Consider the following 20,483-nt stretch of genomic DNA (forward strand, 5'->3'; position numbering starts at 1 on the left):
AATTAGGATTGGCTAAGGACCGACAATAGGCTGGAAATGATAAATGTACCCGAATCGTTGGTATGGACTGACTAAGGACTTACCGATTTGCTCCCTATGCAAAACAACGTGGACCGGTCAGGACCGATTCATTTGTGCACATCTAGTTTTACCGTTGGAGTTTTGAATGGATCGCTGAGATGGTTTTTATTTATAGATAAAAGATAAAGAATGTTAGAACTTTTTAAGCTTTATTTTAGGGTTGATAACATAAAAGACCCCACATATTATATAATTTTTTATGGATTAGACCTTAATCCCCCCCCCCCCCCCCCCCCCCCTCTCCCAAACAAACAAAACAAAACAAAACAAAAAAAAAACTTTGCATTTTTCTATTTTTTTTTCTCGATTTGACATTTTTAATAGGTTTACCAATTTTTTTTTTCTAGATAAATTTTTTTTTCAAAAAACCCTCACATTTGTGTAACATCCCAAAATACGACCCAAAAATTTCTTTTAAAACATTACTAAAACCATATTTATAAAAACCCGTATCATAAGTCATAACATAATTTTCGAGTATTAATTCAAAACATAATCTTATTATCAGAGTAAAACATTCTCAGACGAACTGACTATGGTGTGTGCACTGCAACCTCTTCGAGCTCCTCTTTTGAAAACTGAGTATCTAAAACCAAAGACTGAAACTGTAAGCACGAAGCTTAGTGAGCTCCCCCAAACTACCACATACCATAAAATAACATATAAACACATATTGGGCCTTGCCCACTGCATCGGACCGAAGTCCAGAAACTGCATCGGACCGAAGTCCGGAACTAACCAGGGCCTTGCCCTCTGCATCAAACCAAAGTCTGGAACTAAACAGGGCTTAGCCCTCTGCATCGGACCGAAGTCTGGAAACTGCATCGGACCGAAGTCCGAAACTGATTGGGACCTTGTCTCCTGCATCGAACCGAAGTCCGGAACTAACTACATCAGACCGAAATCCGGAACTGACTGGGACCTTGTCCCCTACATCGGACCGAAGTCCGGAAACTGACTGAGCATAACATAGCATAGCATAAACATATCAACTAGCATGAACACATAAACTGCATACTGCATCGAGCCGTAGCCCATAACACAAAACACATAAATGCTGTCTGAGCCACGAAGGCATCAAATATACTAACTACTGCATCGGACCGAAGTCCGAAAACTACTGCTAGCTAAACGGGCCGGCATTGTGGCCTTAGACCCGTTCCCACTGGAAGGAAACTCACCTGAACTATTGAGCTGTGCTGATAACCCTCTGGCTGCTAACCGACAACCCTCTGAGGCGCTGCTCCTCTAGCTCTCCGAGCTACCAATAACAATATAACACTTAGTCTGACAGTCCTCCAAAAGTCAACTAAGTCAACTCTTGACAAAGTCAACCTTCCAGGTCAACCCTACTCGCCGAGTCTGCCTACTGACTTGCCGAGTTCATACGCTCAAAATCCTTTCATTCGCGACTCGACTCGTCGAGTCTACCGATTTCCGAGTCCTGTCCAGTCCACCTCACTGATCCGAGTCTTAACTCGAAGGGTTTGGGGTTTCACGACTTGACTCGCCGTGTACAAGGCAGTCTTCAACAGACTCGCCGAGTTGTTCTTCCAACTCGTCGAGTTCCTGCCTATCTTCATCCAACTCGCCGAGTCCACCCATGTGACTCGCTGAGTTACTAAGCGATTTAAGTCTGGTATCTAGCCCGACTCGTTGAGTCTTCTCCCAGACTCGCCGAGTCCCTACGTGTATTCTCATAATCTCGAGTCACAGAGCTACTCCTTTGCTCCAAGCAATAGATCTGGGTTCCTAGAGTCCATTAGCAACTTAAAGTTGCTACCTTTACGTGCTTCTTGTCTCATAATACCAAAACCAAGCTAGAAAGGAACTTAACTCATGGGGAATGGCTTTTGCATAGCAACTAACAGGGCTTTCTGCATCTTTGATCCAAATAGAGCTCAAATCTGGAGTTTCAACTCCAGATCTAACTTGTGCACCAATTTCTCATCACATACTCTCAAAGAAACCCTAAAACTCCATGAAAGACAGATCTAGAAAGGAGAAAGCCAAGGATAACGATTCATTACCTCCAAATGCTCTAAAAAGTACCAACTCTGGATCCAAAGCCTCCTCTTGCACCACTATGAATCTCTTATCTTCCAAGCTTCAAATTACTTCACCAAGAGTAGATCTTGCTCCAAAAACGGTTATGGTGACTAGGGTTTGGGGTTCTGGACTATAGGGGCCGCAAATGAGCCCTAGGGAAGAGAATAAGATGCTTAAATAGGGTACCAAATCCCGGAATTAGGGTTTCCCAACCCAAACCAGACTCACCGAGTCCACTTTCCGACTCGCCGAGTCGGTCACTTACTTTACACCCAGATCCCGCTCCGACTCGCTGAGTTCTTCCTTGGACTTGACGAGTCGACCCCTTAAACTTATGGTTTTCCTTTCTTTTCTTTGCCTTTCTGATTTCGGGTGTTACAACTTGACTACTTTTTCTTTTGGATCACAACTTTCATGTTTTTCTTGTTTTTGTTGCTTATGGTGTCTTTGATAATTTTTAATATTAAAACTTAGTGAAATGTTAAATTTAAGAATATCAATAATAACTTGGATAATTCTAGAATCATGTTTTGTATATATACTTTCCAAACTGTGTGATTTCGACCTTGTGGTATCACAAAATCAGATTTTGGATAATCCAAGAGCAATCGATTTGAATTCAGGCTTTTTTTAAATCCGAAACACAAAACATAACGGTTGTATTGTGTTTTCGAAGAGATAGTTTGCATGCAAAGATAAGAATATGAATTCTAGTTATAAACTTGATAACCCTGCAAATACCATCTTCCATTTTATACTTGGAAGTGGGCACAAACATGGACTTTGTGTGTTTTTATCTTTATAAATGTAAGACAAAAATCTTCAAATGTTGATCGTATATGTTGAATCTTCATTTTTATTCCTCTTCATACAAATGTTAATTTTTATTCCTTTTCATGAAATGAGGAAAGCACAAAAGACTTATGAACATTTGTGAACCATTGATCCAATTCATATGAAGACATCCATAAATAAAAAAGTTTGGGAAACTAAACCACAAGGGACTTGCACAATCTTACCTTACAAATTGTTTTGAATACTAAAAACTATTACAACAATTCAAACAAGATTTGAACACACGAGGAGGACTAATGTTCCTCTGAATCACCCTTGCAATCATCTCTCAGTTCTCTAAGTATTGATAAGCTTGTTTCCTGCCATAATAAGTTCAAAACAAATACTACATATTAAAGGGATTTCACTCAAAAATCAGAATTTTAGGACTACATATTTCATGCATTTAGCCCTTCCTTATATTCTGCTATAAAAACTATTTATTTCCTTGGCAAAAAGTAAATGTGAACAAACACAATTTCCATATTAATGGTGAAGTTCCTTTTCTTGGAAACTAACATGAACCTTTTACCCATATTAATAATTACATATTTGTGAAGGAAGTGACTATGATCCACAAGAGTGAAGCTTATTTCAGAAATTTAACTAACAATCAAATATAGAGTATTTTACCAAACTATCTGGCAAGCGAAATAAATGTATGCAGTCTTTTGATCCCATCAAGATTATTATGTACACAGTATTTGTTATTATTCTTTCTTTTATCGTATTCCACTTGTTCATTACAAAAAATGACTTAAAATACATACGTATAACAAAAATTTTGAAATGGGTATGAATCTTCATTACAAGAATGAAATTAATGTGAAGATCGCTGTTTAGAATTTAGCTTATACAGGTTGCATTATTATGATGATTTTACATATTTGAAAACCTAACATGCATTAGATTGGTAGAATGGTTTAGAATGTGAAGGAATCATAATATGTCATGTGTTTGGTTGGCAGGAAATGGAATCGAATTCAATAAATAAACTGTATAATTTTGTTAATGTATTTTTATTTATTGTAGACATATATAATCGGCTTTCTGTATTCATTTAATTATGTTCGTATTTTAATCTTCTGCTTGGTTTTCTCATCTTTGCATCCATTGTTGCAGATACATATCAAGAAATATTAATTTTAGATTTGACTTCTTATATTCTGTTATGAGGTGTTTCATGTTATGATGTGTGGTTTCCCTGGATTCTACTGTTTCGATCATACCCTCAAATTGTGGCAACAAGGAAGTAATTTTTCTCATGTGAAACTTTTATGTAAGTTGTATCTTAAATTATTATCTAACCTAAACCAAATTAACAAGGAATGTTACCAAATTGCCCCCTTGCTAATTTTTTATTACATTTATGATACTTCTACTTATTTCTCTTAGAGCTACTAAGCACAAGCAAAGCCCTTGTAAATTTACTATTACAAATTATAGAATAAATTACTGAAATCGTCCCTATGGTTTGGTAAAAACTGCATGTTTGGTCCCTAACAATATTTTTGCACTCAGATTGTCCCTGGGGTTTGATTTTGTTGTGTTTTCCGTCCCTTACATACATAAAGTTAGGGACTAAACATGCAATTTTGACCAAACCACAGGGATGAAAAACGCAACAAAATCAAACCATAGGAATGATCCGAGTGCAAAAAAAAGGTTAGAGACCAAACGTGTAATTTCGATGAAACCATAACGACGATTTCAGTAATTTACTCTAAATTATAGTAATATGTTATTGTCAACTATTTAGTTAATTGATGTTTAATATTTTATTTTTTAATAAGATATATAATTTTTATATTTATTTTTAATTCACCCTCGGGCTTACGCCTCATGAGAAGTGAAAACACCTCGAGGCTCGATTATGTTCTTTTAAACCTTGATCAAGACTACTTTTATCTATAGTTAAAGTCCATTCAAGTGTCAAGAAAAAAGGGTTTCCTTTAAAAAGTTTGGACAAGATCCAACTTGTTTCGTTTGATAGATATGTTTGTTGATGATGTTCCTTGTTCTAATGACCAATACTTTGTCCCCAAGTATGATTATTTATGAGAAGCAAGAATAGGATGGTTGATGAGGTTACTAAGATGAACTTGAAGCCACCGGAGCCCATGGATTCTAAGGACAAGATAAAGAGGCTACCTCAAAGAATTTGGATGCTATACACCATTTTTAAATATTTTATCCACCTTGAGCACAAGATGTTCTTCAAGGACTGGATATTGCTATATATCCACTAAGTTGATGTTTTTTTTGCCAAAAGAGTTTCTTGACCTCTTATCGGGACCAATAGCAATCCAATCACAAAATCTGTCAATCCCGAATTGTTGAAATTTCGATCCTATGGAACGCGATTTCAATCAAATGAATCCAACGACCCACCAACTCTAAAGGAGGTGGAAAAGGTATATAAACTCTTTGTGCAATAAGGGATTTCAATCGAAGGATGATAAGCCCCTCGAAGTTGACATAGTTGGTGTATCAGAGAGTAAACACAAGGGGGTCAAAGAAATGGGTGTGTAAGCATTGCAACTAGATGTTTACCAACTCTTATACTATAACTCATGTACACTTTTTTAGTGCTGCAATAAGGAAAGCACCAGAAATCAAAAGGTGTCCTGCTATACTCAAGGATCGAGTTAAATATCAAAGCTTGTTAAACAAAGTAAAAGCTATCAAATCAAAAGGTTTTTCTAAACCTTTAAAAAACTCTATAATTAACAAAAAAAATATACCTCTAATTCTAAAAAGCACCCAACGATTCTTTTACTTGTAATGGAAAGAAACAAAGTTGATATAAAGTTCTACATAATCCTCAGTTTCAAGAGATGATCACAACCATAAACAAGGCACATATTAGCTACAAGGCTCCTTCATATGATAAGGCTCGAACCATTTTGCTTAACAAGTGTGTGAGAGATATGGAAAAGGGGCCGACTTCAATGAAGTGAAGGATACATGGTATACACAAGGGGTTTCTATTTTGTAGGATGGCTAGTCCAACGTTAAACATCGACAATTAATCAATGTTATTACTGTCAAGAGCCGTGGTGCCATGTTTATGTATGCAGATGACTTTTCTAGTGTAGAGAAGACAAGAACAGGAATTACAAACTTCTTGCTTGGAGCCATTGAAACCATAGGAAGTAATGTTCTTCAAGTTGTAACTAACAATGTAGCAAACTATAAGGTTGTTGGAAAAGAGATGGAAAAGGTATATAAACATCTGGTCTCCTTGTTGTGTCCTTACTTTGAATTTAGTTTTTAAAGATCTTGCAATTGAATGTTTTTCGCTAATGGACACATATAGGAAAGGGAAAAAAACTGTTAAGTATTTTCTTAATCACACCCATGCATTGACTATTTTTAGAGATAACTCACAAGTGGAATTGGTAAAAGTAGCTGAAACTAGATTTGCATCTCATTATATTTTGCTCAAAAGGTTATGGAATTTTAAAGTCTCTTGCTACTGCAATTGTCCTTAATTCATGGAAATAGTGGCTAAAAAATGGTGATGAAAACACTAGGAAAAATAGATTATTAGTTGTTGATACAGTTAAAAGTGAAAACTTTTGGGATAATGTGGAAAGTATTCTTGCTATTACAAAACCAATATACTTAATGGTTAAATTTTGTGATGGTGAGGGATCAAAGATGGGAGAAATTTACGAGAAAATGGATGCTAGGATAGATTAAGGATGTCATGGTGAATCATTGTTATGTTGAATATTATCCTCGAGTGGAGAAGAGCTCCAAATCTTGATAAGGAAGTTGTGATTGGTGTAATGGAATCTTTTAAGAGGATCACGGAAAGTGAAGAAGATGAGGGTGTTATACGTAAGCAATTTGTTACTTTTCACATGAAAAAAAGGCCTTTATTCAATGGCAGCAATTCACATGGATGCGGTGACCATGGATGCCAATGATTGGTGGTCAAGTTACATGTCAGAAACTCCCAAACTTGTTGTTATAGCAAAGAAAGTTTTATTGCAACCTATTAGTAGTTCCTTAACTGGGCCACACAAGAATCAAGATTCTCCGAAAGTTATGTTGATAAATTGGTGTTTATACATTCGAATATTCGTCTCGAATCAAGATTCTCTAAAAGTTACACATCCGGGCCACACAAGAAGTGGGATGTAAATCCCGAAAACACTAACTTAGAAGAGTCAAGTACACAGCTTAAAGAAATGAAATGGGAAGATCTAGAAGTATGTAGTATTTTAGCTTTATGTTTTGTACTTTTGTTAGTTTGACATTTGTGTTTTGCCATGAAGTATGTAGTATACTTTTTATATTTATAGTATTATATATTTTAGTAGTATATGGTATATCGTACAACATTACCCTCGTTCCGAATTTTATAGACTATCGATCCTCAATCCCGTTTTCGTTCCACGTACAAAAACAATCCCATTTTCATGTAGCTATGGTTTGTTTTTTTAGAAGAATGTAGACATAAAAAGGTCTACACATCCTCTTCTTAGAGGAAAAGGTCCAACCACTTGTCACCTCTTCATACCTCTTTTAAGCTTAAAAAACTCCTAGGTTGAAGGGAAAAAAACCCAGCTTAATTCTTCACATTTTAAAACCACAAATGACAAAAAAAAAAAAAAAGTTATACTTGGCTTTTGATTCTTAAAACTATACGGTACTTTTTAGTATAGGTTCTTCCAAAGTTTGGATCATTTTTTATTAAAGATGTAATATTTTAACTATTTTTCATATTGGATCCAAAAAAGTTTTACAATCGTTATTTTGCCATGTTATAAACTTTAAAAAATAATTTTGCAAATGTTTTTATATAAAATTTTGTAAGAAGTAAGATCCAAGTTTTATAATTTTTTTATAAGACCTTTTTACAAATAAACATTACCATTGCATGAATTATATTTCTCAATTATATTTTTGTGTTGCATAAAATTTCTAAAAAAAAATTGTATGAATTATATTTCAATGTTGTAAAACTAGAATTAGTTAAATTTTAGTGTTGAAAAACTCTTTTAGGTTTAAAAAATCAATTCATTTATATTTCAATTTATTTTAGCAATTTGCAAACTTTTAAAAAACAAACAATCTTCTTTAGCAGATGTCTGCAAATGTGGTCCGCAAACTACAAACGTTTTATCTCTTAAAAAACAAACACCTAAATAAAACATTTTAGAAAAAGGGTAAAAAGAGGAATTCAACAAAGAAAAAGCATTTTTGGTAGTGGAAGGGTAATTTAGGCACTTTAGGTTTTTATTTCTATTAGAACGGAAAACTAGTAATTTTTCCCCTTAGTTGTTTGTCTAGGAGTGGAAGGAGAGCTTAGCATCTACGAAAGATTTGGTATTTTATACCTTGGGAGAGATTAGGCTCTCGAAACTGTAGCAAATCATTAGGTTATCATTATGTTCTTTTGATATTTTGAAGTGTTTAATTCAATACATTAGAGCTTTTATTTCATGTTCTTGTTTTTTACTTCATTCTCCAAGTGAGTTCACATCGGTTTCCAATTCATCAAAGGAGCAATGCATAAGACCATTTGATTTCCAACTAATATGATAAAAAGTAAATAAAAACTAGAAACAAAATGGAGTTAGTTGTCTTACCAGTTGGCTTCCCTCACGAACAAATATCTCCTCCATATGAACAAAAAGTGACATCCATCGACCCGTGAGATCCGACTCCAAGTTTGAGAATTTTTCTGAATTCTCTTCCCCACATCTACCAATCACACCATCCTTGCTGTTTTGGTTAACCAAAATGCTCGCTTCTTTCTGACTCTTCTTTATTGCTACACACACACACACACAAAAAGGTATTCATCTGAAGTGCAAAATCTTAGAAAAATACAAAGTACACCCCAACTCACCAGCTATTCGGCCTTTGATATCTTGGTAGTGTAGATCTGACCAAAGGTAAGCAGCTGATTTTCATTAAAGAACACCAGAGTCTAATCAGATCATTGTAAGACTCTACAAAGTATCGAAATTTGTGCTTCTTACATGTGTATCAAGTCAACTAACAACATAGCAATGTGAGAATTATTTATAAAGTTTGAACTTTGAAACTCACCTTTCATGCAAAAGGAACATGGACAAGCTTTGATAGACTCTATACACATGCTTGAGAATCCATCGCCCTTAATCTCTAAACCGCATCTGGACTCCTGTGACTCGGGAAATTTTGAGCAATCAAGATAATCATCTTTGCTTGAATATAAATTATCAAGGCAGGCATCATCACCATCATCCATCCCCAAACTGTTTTCCAGCTTTTCTTTTGATGGATTTTGTGGTTCAAAAACAGAATCAGTTCTTTCATCTTCTTCAGCTTCTACTGTCACGTGAGAACCGTTTCTATCAGATGGGCTCACAACATCACCAGCTTTTAAACCAGAAGAGGTGATGCTTTTTCTACCATCTTGTGAGCAGGGTTCCTTAATTTCACATGAGATCTTAGATATACTGGCTATGGCTGAAATCTCTTTATGGAAGTTTTCTTTTTGGGAGTTATCAACTCTTAGACATTCTTTCTTTGCAAACTGAAATCCTTCATCTTTTTTACAACCATCTATAGATTGAACACCTGGAGTGGATACGAAAGAAAACCCCCTTTTCCCAACTTGATTTGTAACATCTCCTAACGCAGATCGGGGTTTGCAAGTCGCATCCGATGGTATCTCTTCGCTCATAGTTGAAGCAAGCAGACAATATTCAACTGGACTTACTCGACTAGCAAAACTCAAGAATGATACAAAACCCGCTTATCAAAGATGTCAGAATCGACGAAATATCAACTTGTTGCCCTAAAAAAAGCACGATTTTTACAATGTTACTCGAATTGGGAAACGATAAGCAGTAGAAAGTTGCAAACAATGAGAATCTAATTAATTGAGCGTTGAGATACTGACCTTGAGGAGGATCTAGACCCAATTTCTGTATGGAAAGTCTGAAACTTGGTTGACCAGGGATGAGAGTTACGAGGGATATATGGGTGCGATTTCCCAAAGCATCTCAAACTGAATTATTGAGGCGGGAGAGAGGAATGCAGCTGAGGTCTTCTCATTTGATTCTATTTTAAACTTCACGGGTCAAAAATTTTGGATGCGCGCCTTCAATATTTGGCTGCTATTATTCATTTATTTAGTCATTTTTTTTTCATTTCTATATTTTTTTAAGACAAAATTAAATGACTAGTACATACGATGATACGATTTATATTAATTAGTATGGTCATTTATAGAAAAAACATCATAAATGGACCTTGTGGCTTCCCAAAATATGAAGTTTAGTTTCCATGGTTTAAAAACCTCATAGATGGTCATTATGTTTTCAAAACTTTTGACGATTGGTTCTTATTGCTAACTCCATTAAGTTTATTCTGTTAACTAAAGGGCATTTTCGTTATTTCACTACCACAGGGACCATTTATGATGTTTTCTTTAATTTTTTTTGAAAAAAAAAAAGAAAAACTTAAATATAATTATTTAATTTGTAAAAGCTCTCTCTCTCTCTCTCTCTCTCTGGAACGCCATTAAGGATTTGAAGAACAAACCCACATTGATTTCTTTAACTCCTTCATCTGTTCTAAAACCTGCAACATAACCTTAGCGACGTTACCGATTAAACAACCTCACCGCCATAGTCTTGATCAGAATCGCGCTCCAGCACAACACAACCATTCATATTCGAAGCCAAAGGGTTTCCACAAGTTGTCGATTTCTTATGGGTCACTAGCAGAGGACCGATGGTGAGTGGTGAAGGAAAAAAGTACATGCGGTGAGCAAGGGAAGGTGCAGTGGCAGCACTGAAACGGGTACCATTAGAGGATATACAGGTTGATGGCAGTCTGAATTACATTGAGTGCCCAGTCGCAATCCTCGACCGGAAGTCGAAGGATCTGAGGAACAAGAGGGTGGAGTTAGTGAAGGTGTAGTGGCAGCACCGAAAGGGGTCCGAGTGGACTTGGGAGCCGGTGGAAGAAATGATGGAGCATTACCCCGAGCTGTTTCAGGATCGAGCAGCAGACTTCGAGGACGAAGTCTAAAATAAGTGGGGGAGATTTGTAGCACCTGGTTCCTGGTACGTAAAAATTTATCAAAGTAATTGTCATTTTAGCCTTGGACTCGGCGAGTTGTAGGTCCGACTCGCCGAGTAAGGACGCGATCCGGGGGCACGCTTAAGTTGGCGACTCGGCGAGTCATCGCTGTTTGATGAAACCCTAATTCCAAGGGTTTGCCCCATATTTAAGCTAGCTTATGCGACCCAAGCTCGCCCCCATTCACCCTCAGAGCCCTATATCTCGTCCAAGCTTTGTTTCCTTGTGAGTTTGAAACATTTGGTGTGTCCTCTTGAAGTTTTGGAGTGGGAAGAATAGTAGATCAAGAAGAAGAAGAGGAGGTCAAGCATCTTTGAGTTATCTCAGTGTGTTCCCTAAGGTATAACTCGTTTTCCCCCTTGTTTTCATGCTTATTGTCCCTTATAGCTCCATTAAAGTCCTTCTTGAACCATTTCCAAGCTTGGGTAGGTTTGAGGGTTCGTAATAAGCTGATTAACCTTTAGATCTAGGCATGGAGGAGCTCAGATCTATTGTCTTTTTGGAACCATATTACATGAAAGCCCTAGATCTACCCTTTTGGTGCATTTTGGACCCTAAAACCCTCATGGTTTCCTATTTACACGTAAAGTTTGAAACTTTACGTGTAAATCAAGCCCCAGGATCACGGATCTATGTATGGCATGAGCTGGATTCGAGCAGAATCGACCATATAGTAATTGCATGGTAACGACTCGGCGAGTCGTTCATCGGACTCGGCGAGTCGAGATGCGAGTCCCCGAGTTTTCCCCCTTTTCGTTATGGCGAGTAGTGTAGTGAGTTCGGGGTGGACTCGGTGAGTTGGAAGTCGAACTCATCCATGAAGGAACTCGGCGAGTCAATGCCCTGACTCGGCGAGTTCAAGACAATCTTCTTAGATCAACAACAGACTCGACGAGTTGTTCATACAACTCGGTGAGTCACAGCTTAGAGTGTTCTTCAGATGAAGGCGAACTCGGTGAGTTGTTCATACAACTCGGCGAGTAGGATGCATGACTATTAAGACTTGGGTATAGAGAAAGGGACTCGGCGAGTCTGGTCAACTGGCAGTTGACTATGACTTAACCCATGACTTGTTAAGGGTAAATGGGCAATTTACCCTGAGGGCGGTTAGCAGTATTTGACTAAGTGTTTGGTGGGAATTACAGTCGGAGGATTTCCGGAGCAGCAACAGCAGCAGACAGACTATTCCCACACAGATCAACAGCTACTACGAGGTAAGTTACCTTCCAGTAGCGGTGAGTCTACGGCCACAATGCCGGCCCACCAGTAGGAGTTGTATGATGGATGATTGTCTTTGTGATATTCATCTAAGGTTGCTACTACATGTGATATGTTTATGTGCTAGTATGATATGATGCTATGTGTTAGTGACAGTAGGGGGAGATAGTCCCCAGATTACCGGTCGATAGGACCGAAGGGGCGATCATGCCCAGCCATGCTAGATAGATTACGAGATATATGTGTTATGTGGTAGTAGTAGTAGTAGGGGTGAAATAGTCCCCAGTATCCGGTCGAGAGGACCGAAGAGGGAGACCAGCACCAAGATATGCTAGTCAGTATCCGGTCAAGAGGACCGAAGGGGAGGCAAGCTCCCAGTTATGCTAGACAGTATCCGGTCAAGAGGACCGAAGGGATAGGTCGGGGACCCATATATGCCTGACGATATATGCTTGTTATGTGATTGTATGGTATGTGGTAGGTTGGGGGAACTCACTAAGCTTCGTGCTTACAGTTTTCAGTTTTGGTTTCAGGTACCTCTTCTTCGAAGGGGAAGGAGTTGGCGCAGTAGCGGCCCATCACACACATGCTTCGTATTCCGCATCATGAGAACTTCCTGGGGATTTGTACTCTGACATTATTATGTTTATTGAAATGTTTTCCAGACATGCGATATATTATTAAAATACGTTGATCAGTAAATGTTTTAATTCGAATGTTTTGTTAAAGATATGTTTTCAAAAATGAAATTTTTGGCTCGTATTTTGGGGTGTTACAAGTTGGTATCAGAGCCCTGGTTTGAGGGATTCGGACACACCTTCGGGGGTGTTTGAACTCAAATCAAGGGATTAAAAGATTTTGGAAAGAGAAAATGTTTTCTAAAAGGCTAAGTAAAGGGTTTTAAGAAAGAACAAAGTGTGTGATGTGCGCGACCGGCCGAGCTCAAGTAAGTATTCCCCAATGTACCCATACAAGTTTATTTATGTTTATCAGTTTTTGTAGAACAACATGCTTGAATAGGACTAAGGAACTAGGAGTGATGCCTTATGTGTCTGCTTTATGTGCTTCAGTATATGAAAGAGTTGTATGCTAGAGTTGAGTAGATAGCAGTAGGGTATCCTGTTTAGGTTATTCCTGATAGTACGAGCTTAGCATTGTATGCTAGTTCAGTTCTCTCTACGAGGATAGAGTTGCTTGAGATTGTTTTCCTTATGTCCAAATGTTGTTTGATTTGTGCTATGTGGGCTTTGAAGTGATGGGAGTTAACTGTTAGGTCAATACGTTAAAGTCACATGTGATAAGGGTTGAATAATCTCAGAGTGTTGGATTTGACTCTATTGCGTAGCTCTTGTTTGAGTCCTAACCGTTGTAGAGATGAGTCCCTTACTCAAAGGATTATCCGAGCCTCATCACATGTGATTGTATTCAGGTAATAGTTAATTGGCATCACCAAGAGGCCTTCAGCAGCTGAGGACTGGGTTGGGTGGAGTCAGAGGTTTCCTAGGGTAAGCCTAGGATAAAGAGTAGCAGTGATCAGCGGTAGTGGAAGGGACCTGGTTGAGTCGAGGCGGTCTTTGGGGAAGGTACGGATAGATGTGGAAGGTAGTATGGGCCCGTACTACTGAAAGCAGAGGATCCGTACCCAAACCGAGGAAGGCTAAGATAAGACCAGGGAACCTGTAGTGGGTGTGATTCCTTAAGGGGTATCAGTATCACTAACAGTGGTTATTTCTTTTGCATTTCAGAATGGTGGTACTACGCCCGAGGCCAGCAATTGGCAGTTCAGGAGAGGGATCGGGTTCGGGATCAGGTTCCGAGCCAGTAGATGAGAGGCTGCGCGAGTTCATCGCGTCGGAGATCACCAGAGGTATCCTTGAGTCGACCCCCATTATCTTCGGGTTGATCAAAGAGGGGATATTGGAGATGATGGAGGATCGCCTCCGACCATTCAGGAGTGACATGGCATCTGGCCAGTCGGGATCTCACACACTGTCCTTCAAGGACTTTCGGGGCAGTGGTGCACCGGACTTTCATGGGGCGAAGGACACCATAGCTACCAGACGATGGATTGCAGACATTGAGTCTGCATAGTTGACTAGCTTCTGCCCTAAGGGGTCGAAGGTGAGATATGAAGCAGGATGTCTGAGAGATCGAGCTAGGGATTGGTGGGAGTCTTTCGGTGACTCATTGGGAGCCTCGGTTGTCGAGGCTATGACCTGGTCGGACTTCGTGACCAGGTTCAGGGCAGAGTTTGCGCCTGCTGTTGAGCTTCAGCAGCTGGCCAGGGAGTTCCTAGATATGAGACAAACGACGGAGACTGTGGCAGAGATCACCCCAAGTTACGGGAGAGGGCGTTGCTGGTGCCCCAATACGCGGGCGACGAGGATATGAGGAGGACCCGCTATCATGATATGCTACGAGCTAATATTCAGGAGCATGTTAGTTTTTCAGCTTGCCCTACCTTGGACTCCATGATTTCCAGGGCGAGGGAGAGGGAGATAGATTTGGAGCACATCCAGAAATGGAAAGTGGAGGAGGGACAGTCAGGAGGGTCTTCGGGGAAGAAGCCTAAGGGATCAGATGTGGGGGCCGAAAGGCCAACAGGGACGGGGTTGCTGCAGGAAATGCGGCAAGACGCACGAGGGGGCGTGCAGGTTAGGATCATCAGGCTGCTACAAGTGCGGCAAGTATGGGCACTATAGCAGGGATTGCACTGCTCCGGTAGCAGTTATTCAGACGTCTGAGTTGTTGTGTTTCCACTGCAACCAGAGGGGCCACAAGAAGGCCAATTGCCCCCAATTGACAGTTTCAGTGCCGGTAAAGGCGCCAACTCCAGGTAGGGGTGTCAATTTATGACACGACACGACAAAAATACACGACACGAAATGAAATCGGGACGAAATCATAATTCGAATTCGTTTTCGTGTCGTGTTCGTGTCAAGTTTAAAAAACACGATGTCGTGTCGTGTCGTGTTCGTGTTTGCAAATCCACTCGAAATTGACACGATTGAGCATGTATTTATCGTGTTTTCGTGTTTGTCGTTTTTATCGTGTTATATATGATTAAATATGAATTAAATAAAATAATAGTTATGTAATATTATCTTTGTCGTGTCGTGTCGTGTTGTCATTTTTTAATTGGTTCGTTTTCGTGTTAGTGAAAAAAAACACGAGATCGTGTCGTGTCGTGTCGTGTCAGACAAAAACACGACACGACAGCCCGATTTGACAGGCCTAGCTCCAGGGACCCTGCGGATCACAGATGGCCGGCAGGGCAAGGCAGAGGCTCCAGTGGTGAGGAGCCGGGCATTTCAGCTGTCCGCCGAGGAGGCACGCGCTGCACCCGATGTGGTGACGGGTATGATTCTTTCCTTCTCACTTATGTATATGATGTTATGATATTGATATGTACTCGGTTTATGTATATATATGTGTTAGGATCGTTCCATGTGAACGGTATCCCAGTTCAGGTTTTGTTCGACTCGGGTGCTACCCGATCGTGTGTTTCCCTTGCGCTTAGCAAGAAGTTCGCTGAGTCCTCGGGCATGTTGGATTGCCCTTTAAAGGTAGAGATTGTCGATGATCGATCGGTGCGAGCATCAGCAGTGTTCAGGGATTGTGTTTTGAGGTTATTTGAGGAGCGTTATCTGGTGAACCTCGTTCCCATTCCGTTGCGTGGGAACAAGGTGATTATAGGCATGGATTGGTTGAGCCCCAATGGGGTAGTGATAGATTGCGCACAGCAGCTGGTGCGAGTCAGGACCCCAGGTGAGGGAGAGTTAGTGATTCATGGCGAGAGGCCACAGTGTGGACCCTCAGTCTGTTCAGCAGCGAGGGCTAGACGATACCTTCAGCAGGGATGCACCGGTTATGTTGCGTATGTGATGGATACCCGGGAGGCAGGTAAGGTGACAGTGAGCGAGGTTCCGGTGGTGCGAGATTTCACAGATGTTTTTTCCAGAGGAGCTTCCTGGCATACCTCCGGAGCGACAGGTGGAGTTCAGGATTGACCTCGTTCCTGGTGCGGCTCCAATAGCCAAGGCACCGTATCGGTTGGCTCCTATTGAGATGCAGGAGTTGTCTACGCAGCTACAAGAGCTGTTAGACAAGGGATTCATTCGACCGAGCAGTTCACCCTAGGGAGCCCCGATTCTGTTCGTGAAAAAGGACGGGTCGCATCGGATGTGTATAGATTACCAGGAGCTGAACAAGGTAACGGTGACGAACCGATACCCACTCCCGAGGATTGATGATCTCTTTGACCAACTTCAGGGAGCGTTATGTTTTTTCAAGATCGATTTGCATTTAGGTTATCATCAGATGAGGGTCAGAGAGGAGGATGCACAGAAGATCGCGTTTCGGACGCGCTATGGCCATTATGAGTTCGTGGTGATGCCGTTTGGGCTCACTAATGCTCCTGATGCGTTCATGGACCTCATGAACCGTGTATGCAGACCGATGCTGGATCGGTCTGTGATAGTTTTCATTGACGACATCTTGGGTTATTCCAAGACACAGGAGGAGCATGAGGAGCATCTGAGAGAGGTTTTGGAGACCCTGAGGAGGGAGAGCTTGTATGCAAAGTTCTCCAAGTGCGAGTTTTGGTTGCGCGATGTGCAATTTCTCGGACACCTTGTCAACCAGAACGAGATTCTAGTCGACCCGGCCAAGGTCGAGGCCGTGATGAGATGGGAGGTTCTTAAGTCTCCATCCGAGATTCGGAGTTTCCTAGGATTAGCAGGCTACTATCGGAGGTTCATTCAGGATTTCTCCAAGATAGTCGTACCCCTGACACGGTTGACTAGGAAAGTCGTGGTCTTTCGATGGGGGCCTGAGCAGCAGGCAACGTTCGAGATTCTAAGGCAGAGATTGTGCGAGGCGCCGATCTTAGCCCTGCCCGAGGGCGTGGAGGATTTTGTGGTATATTGCGATGCGTCGGTCACGGGCTTAGGCGCAGTGTTGATGCAGAGGGGGCATGTCATTGCTTTATGCCTCGAGGCAGCTGAAGCCTCACGAGGCGAACTACTTGACACACGATTTGGAGTTGGGGGCGGTGGTCTTCGCCCTCAAGATATGGCGGCATTACATTTACGGGGTTCGTTGTACCATTTACACTGACCATAAGAGTTTGAGGTACCTCATAGATCAGTCGAATCTGAACATGAGGCAACGTCGGTGGTTGGACGTGGTAAAGGATTATGATTGCGAGATCCTTTACCACCCGGGGAAGGCTAATGTGGTGGCTGATGTGCTTAGCCGCAAGGCGGATCCGATCAGGGATGTTTGCATGAGGATGACCGTGGTGACTCCTTTGTTGGAGCAGATTTGAGAGGCTTAACATGAGGCTATGAAGGAGGAGCATCGGAAGAGTGAGCGAATAGTAGGTCAAGTCACCTCTTTCGATTATGATAGTCGGGGGTTATTGACACTACATCGTAGGGTGTGGGTGCCGTATCATGGAGGCGTGCGCCAGATCTTGATGGAGGAGGTGCAAAAATCCCGATTCTCTATTCATCCAGGGGCGAAGAAGATGTATCGGGATCTTCGCCTAGACTATTGGTGGCCCTGCATGAAGCGGGATGTGGCATGGTACATCGAGCGGTGCTTGACCTGCAGGAAGGTTAAGGCCGAACATTAGAGACCGCATGGAAAGATGCAGCCGTTGGACATTTCGTTGTGGAAATGGGAAGATATCACGATGGATTTTATCACGAAGCTTCCCAGGACCGCGCGTGGAGTAGATTCGATTTGGGTCATCGTAGATCGGTTGACCAAGAGTTCTAATTTTATTCCGATTCAGGAGAGCATTTCGGCCGAGAAATTGGCCGACATCTATATTAGGGAGATTGTGGCGCGGCACGGGGTGCCAATATCTGTTATCTCGGACAGGGATGTGCGTTTTACTTTCAGGTTTTGGAAGAGGTTTCATGACGAGTTGGGTACTCGTTTGCATTTTAGCACCGCCTTTCACCCGCATACAGATGGTCAGAGCGAGCGGACTATCCGGACTCTAGTGGATATGTTGCGGGCGTGCGTGCTAGACTTTGGTGGTAGCTGGGATACTTATCTTCCTTTAGCGGAGTTCTCGTACAACAACAACTACCACACGAGTATCGACCACCCTCCATTCGAGATGTTGTACGGACGGAGGTGCAGGACCCCGATATGCTGGGGAGAGGTTGGTCAGAGAGTTATGGGGAGCACCGAAAAGTTACGCCGACAAGCGTCGATCAGACCTGGAGTTCCAGGTCGGGGATATGGTTCTCCTGAAGGTGTCGCCTTGGAAAGGCGTCATTCCATTAAGGAAGCGGGGAAAGTTGGGCCCGAGATTCATTGGTTCGTTCAGGATTGTAGTCCGGGTGGGCAAGGTGGCATATAGGCTGGATCTGCCAGCCGAGCTCAGCCAGATCCACAACACCTTCCATATCTCCCAATTGCGGAAGTGTCTCGTGGATGATTCAACGGTGGTACCATTAGAGGATATACAGGTTGATGACAGCCTGAATTACATTGAGCGCCCAGTCGCAATCCTCGACCAGAAGTCGAAGGATCTGAGGAATAAGAGGGTGGAGTTAGTGAAGGTGCAGTGGCAGCACCGAAAGGGGTCCGAGTGGACTTGGGAGCCGGTGGAAGAAATGATGGAGCATTACCTCGAGCTGTTTCAGGATCGAGCAATAGACTTCGAGGACGAAGTCTAAAATAAGTGGGGGAGATTTGTAGCACCTGGTTCCTGGTACGTAAAAATTTATCTAAGTAATTGTCATTTTAGCCTTGGACTCGGCGAGTTGTAGGTCCGACTCGCCGAGTAGGGACGCGGTCCGGGGGCACGCTTAAGTTGGCGACTCGGCAAGTCCATATCCTGGACTCGGCGAGTCATCACTGTTTGATGAAACCCTAATTCCAAGGGTTTGCCCCTGTTTAAGCTAGCTTGTGCGACCCAAGCTCGCCCCCATTAACCCTCAGAGCCCTATATCTCGTCCAAGCTTTGTTTCCTTGTGAGTTTGAAGCATTTGGTGTGTCCTCTTGAAGTTTTGGAGTGGGAAGAAGAGTAGATCAAGAAGAAGAAGAGGAGGTCAAGCATCTTTGAGCTATCTCAGTGTGTTCCCTAAGGTATAACTCGTTTTCCCCCTTGTTTTCATGCTTATTGTCCCTTATAGCTCCATTAAAGTCCTTCTTGAACCATTTCCAAGCTTGGGTAGGTTTGAGGGTTCGTAATAAGCTGATTAACCTTTAGATCTAGGCATGGTTGAGCTCCAGGAGCTCAGATCTATTGTCTTTTTGGAACCATATTACATGAAAGCCCTAGATCTACCCTTTTGGTGCATTTTGGACCCTAAAACCCTCATGGTTGCCTATTTACACGTAAAGTTGGAAACTTTACGTGTAGATCAAGCCCCAGGATCACGGATCTATGTATGGCATGAGTTGGATTCGAGCAGAACCGACCATATATTAATTGCATGGTAACAACTTGGCGAATCGAGATGCGAGTCCCCGAGTTTTCCCCTTTTTCGTTATGGCGAGTAGTGTAGTGAGTCCGGGGTGGACTCAGTGAGTCCGGGGTGGACTCATCCATGAAGGAACTCGGTGAGTTCAAGACAATCTTCTTAGATCAAGAACAAACTCGATGAGTTGTTCATACAACTCGGCGAGTCATAGCGTAGAGTGTTCTTCGGATGAAGGCGAACTCGGTGAGTTGTTCATACAACTCGGCGAGTAGGATGCATGACTATTAAGACTTAGGTATAGAGAAAGGGACTCGGCGAGTCGGCAAGCCAACTCGACGAGTCTGGTCCACTGGCAGTTGACTATGACTTAACCCATGACTTGTTAAGGGTAAATGGGCAATTTACCTTGAGGGCGGTTAGCAGTATTTGACTAAGTGTTTGGTGAGAATTACAGCCAGAGGATTTCCGGAGCAGCAACAGCATCACACACATGCTTCGTATTCCGCATCATGAGAACTTCCTGGGGATTTGTACTCTGACATTATTATGTTTATTGAAATGTTTTCCAAACATGCGATATCTTATTAAAATACTTTGATCAGTAAATGTTTTAATTCGAATGTATTGTTAAAAATATGTTTTCAAAAATGAAATTTTTGGCTCGTATTTTGGGGTGTTACAATATGGGACTTTATGCCTTGTACTCGTCGAGTCCCAAGAACGGACTCGCCGAGTCCAATCTTGACCAATTTCATGCAG

The 20,483-nt window shown here is 41.5% G+C and overlaps 1 protein-coding gene across 1 annotated transcript; it reads right to left on the reverse strand.

Moving 5' to 3' along the window:
- Positions 1–3,051: 3,051 nt before the first annotated feature.
- Positions 3,052–10,018, reverse strand: LOC145043575 (uncharacterized). The gene is made up of 5 exons (XM_078992271.1): positions 9,872–10,018; positions 9,034–9,766; positions 8,831–8,884; positions 8,568–8,752; positions 3,052–3,284 (listed from the first exon to the last, which is right to left on the reverse strand). The coding sequence occupies exons 2-5, from the start codon at positions 9,650–9,652 to the stop codon at positions 3,219–3,221; spliced, it is 924 nt and encodes a 307-aa protein (XP_078848397.1). The 5' UTR covers positions 9,653–9,766; positions 9,872–10,018; the 3' UTR covers positions 3,052–3,218.
- Positions 10,019–20,483: the final 10,465 nt, after the last annotated feature.

This window comes from Lactuca saligna, chromosome 4 (genome assembly GCF_052625555.1).
Source record: "Lactuca saligna cultivar CGN05327 chromosome 4, ASM5262555v1, whole genome shotgun sequence".
NCBI classification, from domain to species: Eukaryota; Viridiplantae; Streptophyta; class Magnoliopsida; order Asterales; family Asteraceae; genus Lactuca; species Lactuca saligna.